Source organism: Bombina bombina, chromosome 1, assembly GCF_027579735.1.
Source record: "Bombina bombina isolate aBomBom1 chromosome 1, aBomBom1.pri, whole genome shotgun sequence".
Lineage (NCBI taxonomy): Eukaryota > Metazoa > Chordata > Amphibia > Anura > Bombinatoridae > Bombina > Bombina bombina.
Genome location: NC_069499.1, coordinates 1212379768 through 1212394192, shown reverse-complemented (window position 1 = coordinate 1212394192; position 14425 = coordinate 1212379768). Strand labels below are relative to the sequence as shown.

The 14425-nt window shown below is 36.7% G+C and overlaps 1 protein-coding gene across 1 annotated transcript in view; it reads right to left on the bottom strand.

Annotated features, from left to right (window-relative positions):
- LOC128647430 (UAP56-interacting factor-like) overlaps positions 1-14425 on the bottom strand; it is an 80650-nt gene that overhangs the window by 14318 nt on the left and 51907 nt on the right. The window contains exon 4 of the mRNA XM_053700221.1: positions 457-575. Coding sequence (XP_053556196.1) covers positions 457-575 — 119 coding nt within the window. The remainder of the gene's footprint in view (positions 1-456; positions 576-14425) is intronic.

Below are 14425 nucleotides of genomic sequence, written 5' to 3'. Positions count from 1 at the left end.
TAAAAATTAATAATAATAAGTAACTGAATAAAAAAGTTTACTACCTTTTAATAAAAAGTAGAATAAACCAGTTGGTGATGGTGGACATAAACTTTTGGACTCTATGCAGGGATATCATTTTTTTTTTTACACCATTTGACAAGTGATAATCACTAAACAATATTTGCAGTTTCAAATACATTTTCATCTATCAAAAGTTTATAAAGTCCATGGCTGACTCTTTATCTGTAGAACAAGGCAGCAGAAAAATATTTCGATTACAAGGATGGGATTGCAAAATTATATCAAATGACTAGCCAGACATGAGTCCCTCTGAGTCATGGTGTTGCTGAGCAGTTGCTTATTGTGCTTAATGACAAATCCAGCCCTTTTGCTAATCCAGAAACCTTCCCCAAATGGCTCACTGTCAATGTTATAGGTTTGCTTTATTTGTGAAAGTTATACTTTCCAAGGTACCTTCTTGTTAAAACCTGAACAGGAATACTTGTTGCCCTGAATCTTCTCTGCTGCTGAGGGCCTCTTCGTATTTTTGGTGTTCCTCTGCTTGTATAATTTCCAACAGCTTTCTGTGTACCCTGTAAAAATAATGAACAGTGGTTATATGTGTTTATACCACATGATTTATGGTGGATTTAGACATATAGGGCTAGATTTCAAGTGGCACACAATCAATAGGTGTGATATATTTTGTACAACCTTGTGCAATGAATAACACACAATCTGGTATTACAAGTCAGCCAAAGCACCTTAATGCAGCTGAAACATTATTAGAGCGCCCTATACTTTTAATGGATATAATATATATATAAACACTCATTGTGCGTATATAACAAATGTTGAGTTTAGTTGCCCTCGAGTGCAATCCAAAATACCGCTATAAAATTTAAATCTAGAAAATTATAAATATTTATAGATCTATATAAATATATTTTATATATACATATAGATATATATTTACACTCACACAAATAATTTTAACTATATATATCTATATATATATATATATATATATATATACACACACACACATACTATATTAAATATAATATATATATTAAAGGGACATTCAAGTAAAAAAAAAAAAACTTTGATGATTCGGATAGGGCATGTCATTTTAAACAACTTTCCAATTTACTTTTATTACCAATTTTGCTTTGTTCTCTTTGTATTCTTAATTGAAAGCTAAACCTAGGAGGTTCATATGCTCATTTCTTAGACCTTGAATGCCGCCTCTAATCTGAAAGCATTTTGAAAAAATGTCACCACTAGAGGGTGTTAGTTCATGTGTTTCATATAGATAACATTAAGCTCAGGCACGTGAAGCTCCTAGGAGTCAGAACTGATTGGCTGAAAATGCAAGTCTATCAAAAGAACTGAAATGAGGGGGCAGTTTGCAGAGGCTAAGATACAAGGTAATTACAGAGATAAAAAGTTTATTAATATAACTGTGCTGGTTATGCAAAACTGGGGAATGGGTAATAAAGGGATTATCTACCTTTTTAAACAACAACATTTCTGGTGTTGACTGACCCTTTAAGATATATATATATATATATATATATATATATATATATATATATATATATATATATATATATATATATATATATATATAGAGAGAGAGAGAGAGAGAGAGAGAGAGAGAGAGAGAGAGAGAGAGAGAGAGAGAGAGAGAGAGAGAGCGAGAGAGAGAGATAGATAGATAGATAGATAGATAGATAGATAGATAGATAGACAATTATATAATATAATTATATTGCCCAGAGGGCAGTCTAATTTTTTTTTTAAGCTACAGATGTAGAAACAACCTGTTTTGTAAATTGTAACTCTTCTTTTATCTAAATATTTACAGGTGTAGCAATACTATAATTTTAATTGACTATTGTCTTAAATATTTTCTATATAATAAACTACAGATATCCACACTCTTTTTGGACAAACTACTGTCCTACATAAATACAAAATATCTTCTCTTTAAATTATGTCTAATTTAATGCCTTCATGCAAACCATGCTCGTTTATCAGTCATCTACAAGCTTTAAAAGCCAAGAGCTAAACTCTGGATCAACAGATCTGACATTATGGCATCTATTTATCAAGCCGTCAATCGCAAATACACTGGAATTCCGCAGCGTATTTGTGGCGAGCCTGATTCGCCTTAGTTATCAAACCCTACAGACCGGCAAAAGTAGAATTTAGTGACGTAACATTCGATCCGCCGACAGATGTTCCGAACGCAAGTTCAGCACTATCTGACTACTTTTGCTAGTTATCAAAAGTCTACCAGGTACGCTCGGCACTATTCCGGCCAAGCGTACATGGTTTTCAATCCGCCGCCCTGGAGGCAGCGGATGCCCTAGGAATCAATGGGAGTCTGAAAGCAGCGACAGCTTATGTTCGCTGCTGACCTATATCAAATTAATTCCTATGGGAACGTTTACACCTAACACCCTAACATGTACCCCGAGTCTAAACACCCATAATCTGCCCCCCTACACCGCCGCCACCTACATCATACTTATTAACCCTTAATCTGCTGTCCCTAACCCCTAAACCGCTGCTCCCGGAGCCCGCCGCAACTAAATAAAGTGTTTAACCCCTAAACCGCCGCTCCCAGAGCCCACCGCCACCTACATTATACTTATTAACCCCTAATCTGTCCCCCCTACACCGCCGCCACTTACATTATACTTATTACCCCCTAATCTGCCCCCCCTACACCGCCGCCACTATATTATATTTATTAACTCCTAATCTGCCCCCCACACACACCGCCGCCACTGTATTAAATTTATTGACCCCTAAACCTAAGTCTAACCCTAACCCTAACACCCCCTAACTTAAATATAATTTAAATAAATCTAAATAAATATTCCTAGCATTAAATAAATTATTCCTATTTAAAACTAAATACTTACCTATAAAATAAACCCTAAGATAGCTACAATATAACTAATAGCTACATTGTAGCTATCTTAGGGTTTATTTTTATTTTACAGGCAACTTTGTATTTATTTTAACTAGGTACAATAGTTATTAAATAGTTATTAACTATTTAATAACTACCTAGTTAAAATAAATACAAATATACCTGTAAAATAAAACCTAACCTAAGTTACAATTACACCTAGCACTACCACTATAATTAAATTAATTCCCTACATTAACTACAATTAAATAAAATTAAATAAAATTATCTAAAGTACAAAAATAAAACACTAAATTACAGAAAATAATAAAATAATTACAAAATGTTTAAACTAATTACACCTAATCTAATCCCCCTAGCAAAATAAAAAAGCCCCCAAAATAAAAAAGCCCTAAAAGCATTGCCCCAAAGTAATCAGCTCTTTTACCTGTAAAAAAATTACAACCCCCCCAACATTAAAACCCACCACCCACACAACCAACCCTACTCTTAAACCCACCCAATCCCTCCTTAAAAAAACCTAACACTAACCCCTTGAAGATCACCCTACCTTGAGACGTCTTCACCCAACCGGGCCGAAGTCCTCAACGAAGCCGGGCGAAGTGGTCCTCCAGACGGGCAGAAGTGTTCATCCAAGCCGGCAAGAAGAGGTCTTCCAGACGGGCAGAAGTCTTCATCCATCCGGCGCGGAGCGGGTCCATCTTCAAGATATCCGACACGGAGCATCCTCTCCATCCGGAGTCTTCTTCAACAATGACGGGTCCTTTAAGTGATGTCATCCAAGATGGCATCCCTTCAATTCCGAATGGCTGATAGAATTCTATCAGCCATTCGTAATTAATGTAGGGAAAATCCTATTGGTTGATGCAATCAGCCAATAGGATTGAGCTTGCATTCTATTGGCTGATTGGAACAGCCAATAGAATGCCAGCTCAATCCTATTGGCTGATTGGATCAGCCAATAGGATTGATTTTAAATCCTATTGGCTGATTGCATCAGCCAATAGGATTTTTCCTATCTTAATTCCGATTGGCTGATAGAATTCTATCAGCCAATTGGAATTGAAGGGATGCCATCTTGGATGATGTCACTTAAAGGACCCGTCATTGTTGAAGAAGACTCCGGATGAAGAGGATGCTCCACGTCGGATGTCTTGAAGATGGACCCGCTCCGCGCCGGATGGTTGAAGATAGAAGATGCCGCCTGGATGAAGACTTCTGCCCGTCTGGAGGACCTCTTCTGCCCGGCTTGGATGAAGACTTCTGCCCATCTGGAGGACCACTTCGCCCGCTTCGTTGAGGACTTCGGCCCGGTTGGGTGAAGATGTCTCAAGGTAGGGTGATCTTCAAGGGGTTAGTGTTAGGTTTTTTTTTAAGGGGGGATTGGGTGGGTTTTAGAGTAGGGTTGGTTGGGTGGGTGGTGGGTTTTAATGTTGGGGGGGTTGTAAAAATTTTTTACAGGTAAAAGAGCTGATTACTTTGGGGCAATGCCCCGCAAAAGGCCCTTTTAAGGGCTATTTGTAATTTAGTGTAGGGTAGGGCTTTTTTTTTATTTTGGGGGGCTTTTTATTTTGTTAGGGGGATTAGATTAGGTGTAATTATTTTAAAAATCTTGCAATTATTTTATTATTTTCTGTAATTTAGTGGGGGGGTTTTGTACAGGGAGTGCAAAATTATTAGGCAAATGAGTATTTTGACCACATCATCCTCTTTATGCATGTTGTCTTACTCCAAGCTGTATAGGCTCGAAAGCCTACTACCAATTAAGCATATTAGGTGATGTGCATCTCTGTAATGAGAAGGGGTGTGGTCTAATGACATCAACACCCTATATCAGGTGTGCATAATTATTAGGCAACTTCCTTTCCTTTGACAAAATGGGTCAAAAGAAGGACTTGACAGGCTCAGAAAAGTAAAAAATAGTGAGATATCTTGCAGAGGGATGCAGCACTCTTAAAATTGCAAAGCTTCTGAAGCGTGATCATCGAACAATCAAGCGTTTCATTCAAAATAGTCAACAGGGTCGCAAGAAGCATGTGGAAAAACCAAGGTGCAAAATAACTGCTCATAAACTGAGAAAAGTCAAGCGTGCAGCTGCCAAGATGCCACTTGCCACCAGTTTGGCCATATTTCAGAGCTGCAACATCACTGGAGTGCCCAAAAGCACAAGGTGTGCAATACTCAGAGACATGGCCAAGGTAAGAAAGGCTGAAAGACGACCACCACTGAACAAGACACACAAGCTGAAACGTCAAGACTGGGCCAAGAAATATCTCAAGACTGATTTTTCTAAGGTTTTATGGACTGATGAAATGAGAGTGAGTCTTGATGGGCCAGATGGATGGGCCCGTGGCTGGATTGGTAAAGGGCAGAGAGCTCCAGTCCAACTCAGACGCCAGCAAGGTGGAGGTGGAGTACTGGTTTGGGCTGGTATCATCAAAGATGAGCTTGTGGGGCCTTTTCGGGTTGAGGATGGAGTCAAGCTCAACTCCCAGTCCTACTGCCAGTTTCTGGAAGACAAGTTCTTCAAGCAGTGGTACAGGAAGAAGTCTGCATCCTTCAAGAAAAACATGATTTTCATGCAGGACAATGCTCCATCACATGCATCCAAGTACTCCACAGCGTGGCTGGCAAGAAAGGGTATAAAAGAAGAAAATCTAATGACATGGTCTCCTTGTTCACCTGATCTGAACCCCATTGAGAACCTGTGGTCCATCATCAAATGTGAGATTTACAAGGAGGGAAAACAGTACACCTCTCTGAACAGTGTCTGTGAGGCTGTGGTTGCTGCTGCACGCAATGTTGATGGTGAACAGATCAAAACACTGACAGAATCCATGGATGGCAGGCTTTTGAGTGTCCTTGCAAAGAAAGGTGGCTATATTGGTCACTGATTTGTTTTTGTTTTGTTTTTGAATGTCAGAAATGTATATTTGTGAATGTTGAGATGTTATATTGGTTTCACTGGTAAAAATAAATAATTGAAATGGGTATATATTTGTTTTTTGTTAAGTTGCCTAATAATTATGCACAGTAATAGTCACCTGCACACACAGATATCCCCCTAAAATAGCTATAACTAAAAACAAACAAAAACTACTTCCAAAACTATTCAGCTTTGATAGTAATGAGTTTTTTGGGTTCATTGAGAACATGGTTGTTGTTCAATAATAAAATTAATCCTCAGAAATACAACTTGCCTAATAATTCTGCACTCCCTGTACTTTAGATAATTTTATTTAGTTTTATTTAATTGTAGTTAATTTAGGGAATTAATTTAATTATAGTGTAGTGTTAGGTGTAATTGTAACTTAGGTTCGGTTTTATTTTACAGGTATATTTGTATTTATTTTAACTAGGAAGTTATTAAATACAAACTTGCCTGTAAAATAAAAATAAACCCCAAGCTAGCTACAATGTAACTATTAGTTATATTGTAGCTATCTTAGGGTTTATTTTATAGGTAAGTATTTAGTTTTAAAAAAGAATAATTTATTTAATGCTAGGAATATTTATTTAATTTATTTAAATTATATTTAAGTTAGGGGGTCTTAGGGTTAGGGTTAGACTTAGGTTTAGGGGTTAATACATTTAATATAGTGGCAGCGGTGTAGGGGGGGCAGATTAGGGGTCAATAAATTGAATATTGTGGCGGCGGTGTAGGGGGGCAGATTAGGGGTTAATAAGTATAATGTAGGTGGCGGTGGGCTCTGGGAGCGGCGGTTTAGGGGTTAAACAATTTATTTAGTTGCGGTGGGCTCCGGGAGCGGCGGTTTAGGGGGTAAACTGTATAGTATAGTGTGGATGTTTAGTGACAGGGTACCAAGAAAGCTGTAAAAAAGCTGAAGAGCAGCGAGATCGATGACTGTTAATTAACAGTCCGCTGCTCATCGCACCGTACTTGGTGCGCGGCTTTTTGACAGCTTTTTTGATAATTTTGGAGAGCGTATTCAGGTCCGCTGCAGCGATCTTAGGCGATCTTAGGCGAGCGTATTGATGCCGTTGAATGCAGGTAAGTTGACGGCTTGATAAATAGATGCCTATTAGTCAGCTTCAAAAGTTTAAACTTATGCAAGAGTGGATTACATTTTATGCTGGCTTCAACTATAGCTATTCTACTTCCGTGTGCAACAACAGTTTGTCTAAAATCACCTCTGAGTAGAATAGTTTTGCCTCCAAAAGGTTTGTTGTTGTTCATCAACTCTTGAAGGAGTTTGTCGACACATCTAAGTGCATCACTGGAAGACATGGTTGAATCATCCCAAGTAAGTATCTTTGCACTACAGATCAATTGCGCATCATTAGAGGTTTGCCTCATGGAAGAGGTTGAAGTATCTACCAAAGGAACTGGCAACTTAAACTGTGAGTGGTATATTTGTCCACCTTCCAGCAAATTTACCACAATACCTGTTGAAGCAAATGGTAATGCTACCTCAATATTCCCTCTAATTGTCCTCAACAGAGTCTTGTATAGGTAAGTTTTTCCACGACCACCTGGACCATCAAGGAAATAACACCTTTGTGGTAAACTGTCATTTTCCGATGCAGCAATCATTTCTTTTTTTTTTTTTGTAAATATTTTTTTATTGAGGTTTTGAGATGTGAATAACAAACAATAATCGCCTTACAACATCAGAGACATTTACAGCATTGTTTAAAACGTATTGACACTTGCATAGTAAAGGAAAAAATATAACAGTGCATAACAGGAGATAGGCTTATTGAACCTCTATTTTATAATACTATAGCATAATCAGTTGACCGCTTTTGGGTCAAATGGACACGAAAGCTCAAAGGCTTCTAGTAGTCAGGTGATCAGCCACTTTTGGGCCATAGAATTATATTATATAGAAAATAGAGAGTAGTCCCACCTCTGCAGGTTAAATACTCTGTAATCTTCTGACACTAAGTTAGCAAGATGTGGGGAGTTGGATATTGTGATGGCCAGACTTAGGCCATTGTGTAAGGGGGGGAGGGGGGGATGTCAGCGGGCGAGCGCCGCTCAAAATATAGGGGATATGGGGGGGCGGAGCCGTCTATATTGAACCAAAAAAGTAACCCAAGGGATGAGAAAAGATTAATTGGTATACTTAGAGAGAGAATGGTATTTAACATCAGACATTCATAACATAGTAGTAAGGTCACATGCTAATTAGTAGCACAGCGCTTAGTCCCTGATATAAGATAATATTAAGGGTTTAAAGATGTAAACACTTTATAAGATACGAATAACATCACCTTTATAGCACACAAGGGACAGTAAATGCATGGTTCTCTGGAGTTAGATCACGAACAATGCAACAGTAAAAGAGCATAATTAATTATGAAACATAGATATCGAGCCTATATGGCGAAGATATCTATGTTTCATAAGTAATTATGCTCTTTAACTGTTGCATTGTTCGTGATCTAACTCCAGAGAACCATGTATTTACTGTCCCTTGTGTGCTATGATCCAAATCTACAATAGCTTCCACAAACAGGCATAGTGCAGCAATCATTTCTTCAAAACTTTCTCTTTGAAGGTCATTAAAACATTCCTTCATTTGAACTCCAGTATAACTTTCAAAAGAAACATCATAGAGATCTCTGGATTTTTAAGTAAATTGTTTGGAGGATTTGGTAAACCAAAATCTTGAAAAAATTTTCCATGAACAATTAATATATCCTGAATATTTCTAAGTGCATAATTTAAACCATTTTGACACTCTGGTGTGTGACCTGGATGTCTTGAAAAGTTTTTTTAAAAAAATTCTTTGTACTTTTCAAAAAGCTCTTTAGCATTTGGTGGAGATGATAAAGCACAAATATGAGCAAAAAGCTCTCTAAGCAGTTGAGGCTTCATTTCACTTGGAGCTTCATGAAGAGTTAATCCCAAGATTGATCATCTTCAAAAAGATAACGTTTTTGAGCTGCTTCTTTAAATGTGTGAAAATGAACACCATTAACTGTACGGATATCTTCAAAAGAAGTTGCTCCTTTACCATGAAGTAAAAGCAAACATAAACAAAATCTCTCAACATCTGAAATTAAACTTACAGAGTACATACGACCAATAGTGTTATTTGCTCGATCTTGTACTCTTTTTTTTCATGTTGTTGTCTTTTGTTGGAAAACAAAATGCTGAGGTTTATCAGTGTAAAGATATGCATGAGCTGACAAATCTTCTTTGTTTAATTTAAACCAAGCAGTCAAAGTTGTGTCTCTCTAATGTGTTCTTTCTACTGCAGTTTCAATATTGTCTTCAGTAAAATATACTGACTGTTCTCCAGGAAGGTGAACTTGTAATCACACAATCGTATGCAGTTGATGGTGCCGCCATGCTGCTTCTGGAGCACTAACATATCTGGAATCCATAAATGAACTTATCTCCTCATGAAGAAGTGTTTCATGTTCTTTAATTGCAATATGCCCTTTATAAATATATTTAAATATGTACTTTACACTTTTTATAGAAGCACAACTTTCAATATTAATATGGCAGTTGTATTTTAATGTCAAGTATGAGTTGTATGGTACAACCCAAGAGTTATCTATTTTTTTTACTATTTATTTCAATTGAAAGTCTTTTTTTTGCTTCTCTTGTAACGTGGATAACCATCTATATTGCTTAAAGTTTCTTCTTGGAAAGATTTTGGAAACTGCTTAGAGCAAACCCCATCAACCATACATGGAGATCTTAGATTATGCTCCCAACAGGGCCCATGTATCATATGTTTGTTAACAATTGCATGTAACCGTGGATTGACTTCAATGTTAGGTATTTCAGCACAAGTAAAGCTATCAATAACTTGTGCATTTTTTGGCTTATCTTGTGCACATAATATAAGCAAAATATGTGCATAAGGTAATCCACGTTTTTGAAATTCAATTACATGAACTTTGGCAGCTGGTTTACCCAAAACATGTTTCTTTGTGATACCATCAAGAAGTTCTTGAAGGTTTAAATGAAAAACTTTTGCCACTAAATCAGGTCGAAATTCAACTGCTTGACCTTCTTTCAGATTTAAAACAATTTCTGACCACTTTGGGTTACATGTCAGGCTTCCCATACAAATCAGGCTTCCCATACTTTCTTACAATAGCTATGGCATCTTGGTAATTCTGTACCATGTTTCTGGGACTACCTTGGAATGTAGATGGAAGTATAACTGCTGGAAGTAAGCCCTGCTCTGCAGCTACATTTTGAAGATGGTCCATGAGACCTGTATACTTTTCAACCCTTAATTTTGACTGATTTTGTCTTACATAGTTTAAACAATTACCTTCTGTTTTAACATATGCATCTACAAAGTACTGCTGAGTCAATTTGCCAGCACTCAGAAATGGGTTAAACTCGTGACGGATGGAAAGTATATACCCATATAATTGCATTTGTGTGACCCTTTCTCTTGGCTTTGCTAAGGATTGAGTTCTTATATTTCTAACAGTAGTAGGGTTATAATTAAGTTTGATTTTAGGTGACAAACTTTGATCCCCAAAAGGGAAAAGAAGAGGATACAACATTGGTTCCAAATTTGGATCTAAAATACTTATCTTTTCTGTTTTTTTCTCTCCCCATCTTTTGCATGCTCTCTCTCCCCCTCTCTTTTGCGCTCTCTCTCTCTCCTTCTGTCTTTTGCGCTCTCTCTCCCCCTCTCTTTTGCTCTCTCTCTCTCCCCCCTCTCTTTTGCTCTCTCTCCCCCCTCTCTTCTGCACTTTCCCCTCTCTTCTGCTCTTCCCCCTCTCTTTAGCTCTTTCCTATCTCTTTTTGTCTCTCCTCCTCTCTTTCTATTTCTCTCCCCTCCCTGTCGCGCCGACAGTGCCTGGCCACGCCCCCCCGCCATGCCCAACCATGCCCCCAACCATGTCCGGTCCCACCCAGCCATGCCCACAGTCCCGGCCCAGCCACACCCACGGTCCCTCCAGGCCATGCCCACTTTCGCCGCAAACAGCATGGATTGTCAGGTAAGGCCAGGTTTGTTTGTCCTTGTGCTGTCTCTACTGTGCATGATAGCTTCAGACAAACACACTTGGCCTTTTATATAATAGGATTAATCTACAGGTGTATTATACATATATTTATATGTATATAACCTACAGGTGTAACAACACCCTTATTTAAATGGACTGCTGTCCTAAATATATTGAAAATATGTAATTTCTAATAAAGCTACAGGATATATAATTAAGCTAACAAAGTAGCAAAAATGTATAGTGCTTTCACTCTAAGAGAAAAAAGCGCAAACAGGACTCAAGTGCAATAAAACACACAGTGGCAACCGCGCTCAAAGAATCACACTTACAATGTTTATTAGAAATAAAAGCACTTAAACAATTAAACAGCAGCAAGCGGTTAATGTTGTAAAAACTCCTGGTACTCAGCTGCTCCAAGAACGCTTCCCCCTCTGTGTATAATCAGTTCCACACCTCCGCCGGAACTTTGGTAGCAGGGAAAGACTTGTTAATCCAACTACGGAAGCCCTGTGTAACCAAAACAAGGCAAGCGTATTCTTCCTAGAAAACTTTCAAATACGGATCCTCTAAACAGTCACAAGTCCTTAATGATTACCCCAACGCGTTTCATCTGCTAACGTGCAGACTTCCTCAAGGAGAGTAGTAAATTATGTGATGCCGGATATTCCAGAGTCTCTTGAATAAAAACCCTCCATTATTTTTCTATTGGTTGTTCCCAAAATCATAAAGACTGCCACAGGGTCCTAAAAACCCAAACTCCAAATGACAAAATAAACAACATAATATTATACAAATGTACATCCAATACCTATTAAATACGCCTATCTCATATAACAAATAGATAATTAATCCATAGTCTATGTAACGCTTAAAATTTGAATACATATATAAATAATTAAAACTCATTGCTTTTTCAAAAAAATATACAAGTTCATTTAAATATATAAGTTAAATACATATGTTTAACACATTTGACATACTTTTTTTCCCCAACAAAGCAAGAGTAAAAACAACACTCATTCCTATAAAATCAGATGGTATATAACCCTTAATTTAAAGTATAAAAAATATAAAAAATATGTGCGGGGAAAATTTAAGGGCGAATTTCATAATGTTTACGTAAATATGAGGAGAAATAAAATTTATGAAAACATATTACTCCCAAAAGTACGAGTGGAATATAAATAAAATATTATTTGATTTTGATATCATCAAAAAATATATCTATATATAAAATGGGAGGTAGAGGAAGAATTTCATAAAATTTCAACAGGTAGGAAGTGAATTAATACATATATTACACACATAAAACTTCATAAAAATTTAAAATTTAAAATAAGAATTGGAAATGGACCCCTAACAAAAATTAAACCAACTATAAAAAAACTACATAAAAGCAGCTATGTCTATGTCTATATTTAATCCTTTTGGCTGTAAACTTTTCAATTTATGGATCCAAAAAGTCTCCTGCTTCCTAAGACTAATCAATCTATTGCTACAGCTACTAGGTATCCAGTCTATGGCCTGTATTTTCAGAGACCTAGCATCCCCCCCATGGAATTCTGCAAAATGTAGGGGTACACTATGTTTGTCATTTTTCTCTTTTATGTTATATAAATGTTCTGAAAACCTACGTCTGATTTTCCTTTTTGTACGCCCTATGTAGATTTTGTCACAGTCACAAGACAGAAGATATACCACATATGTGGTATCACAGGTACATCTACTTTTAATGTCATAACATCTCAAACCCTCACTATCTTTAAAATTAGTTTCCTTATTAATGTGTTTACACATGCTACACACCTTCTTGCCACACTTATATGTACCCGGTTTCAAACTCAGCCAATTACTTCTTATTGATCTGTTGATTTCTATTTTCCTCAACTTACTTGGGGCCAGAAGGTTTTTGAGATTCTTTCCTTTTTTAAAAGTAAAGTCGGTGCAAGGACAGGGTCAGTCTTTAGAACTCCCCAATGTTTTCTAATTACATTTTTAATGATTTTATTTCCCTCGTTGTAGGAGGTAATAAATCTTAATGTATCATTATTACCAGTGTCTAACTCCTTATTCCTAGGTTTTAATATTGACTCCCTATCTATTTTATAAGCTCTGTCGTATGCCTGTTCTATTGTTTTTAAGTTATACCCTTTCTCCAGAAACTTAGAGGACATGTTTCTTGCTTCTTCTTCAAAAGTATTAATATGAGTACAGTTTCTCCTCAATCTCAAAAACTGTCCATACGGTACATTCTCCTTCCATCTATTGAGGTGTGCACTCCTGTTATCAATATAGCTGTTCCTATCTGTTTGTTTTCTAAAATTAGTAACTGCTGTTTTGAAAGTGTCATCAACATATAAACATAGGTCCAAAAATTCAATTTTTGACCTTGAATGTTTCCCAGTAAAACTCAAATTAAAATCATTATTATTAATATATAATAAAAAACTACTAACAGAAGAGTCATCTCCATCCCATAAAATGATTATGTCATCTATATAACGATGGTATTTAATAATATTATCTTTAAACAGATTATTGTTCCAAATCCTTTCACTTTCGAACCTATGCATATAAATATTTGCATACGATGGGGCAAACGTAGTCCCCATCGCCGTTCCTTTCACCTGCCTATAGAAAACATCTTCAAATACAAAATAATTGTGCTCCAAAATAAATTTTGTGCACCTGAGTATAAAATTTAATTGTTCAAACTGAAAATTCCAATTCCTTAATTCCACCTCTAGGGCCCTCAGTCCCTTTTCATGTGGTATTGAGGTGTAAAGGGCTGACACATCACAGGTTACCCAGCAATAGCTTTCCTTCCAATATAAACCCTCCAATAAATTAATGGCCTGCGTGGTGTCCTTAATATATGACCTTGTATCTTTAACAATGGGTTGCAAGTAAAAATCAATATATTTTGAGACCTTATCACTCAGGGAATTAATCCCTGAGATTATGGGTCTTCCTGGTGGTTTCTGTATATTCTTATGTACCTTTGGCAGGTGATAGAATAATGGGACCCTCGGTTCATTTTCCTGTAAATATCTGAACTCATCGCTATTAAGGATTCCTTCAGTTTTCGCTATTGCCAAAATTCTATTGAATTCTAATTGATATTCCTTTGTTGGGTTCCCCTTAATAATGCAATAAGTATCTGTATCTTTTAACAAATTATGAGCTTCTGCTAGGTACTCCTCCCTCTTTTGTATGACAATCCCACCCCCCTTGTCAGCAGCCCTAAACACAATATTTTTATTATCCATTAATTTCTTTAAAGAATTTCTCTCTTGGGATGTCAAATTATCATTATATTTATTGATCATATTATTTCTCTTTTTGTGGAATAAATCAAAAATCTCTTCCATCACTAATTTCGTAAACACTGGGATTTGATCCCCCTGTATATTTACTGGATAAAATGTAGATGGTCTTTTAAAATTACTATGACGTATTTTTGACTCTTCCTCATGTAATGAAATATTAAAAAGTTCCTCAATATTATTAAAGCTGTCACTACAGTCCTCAGCCCTAACA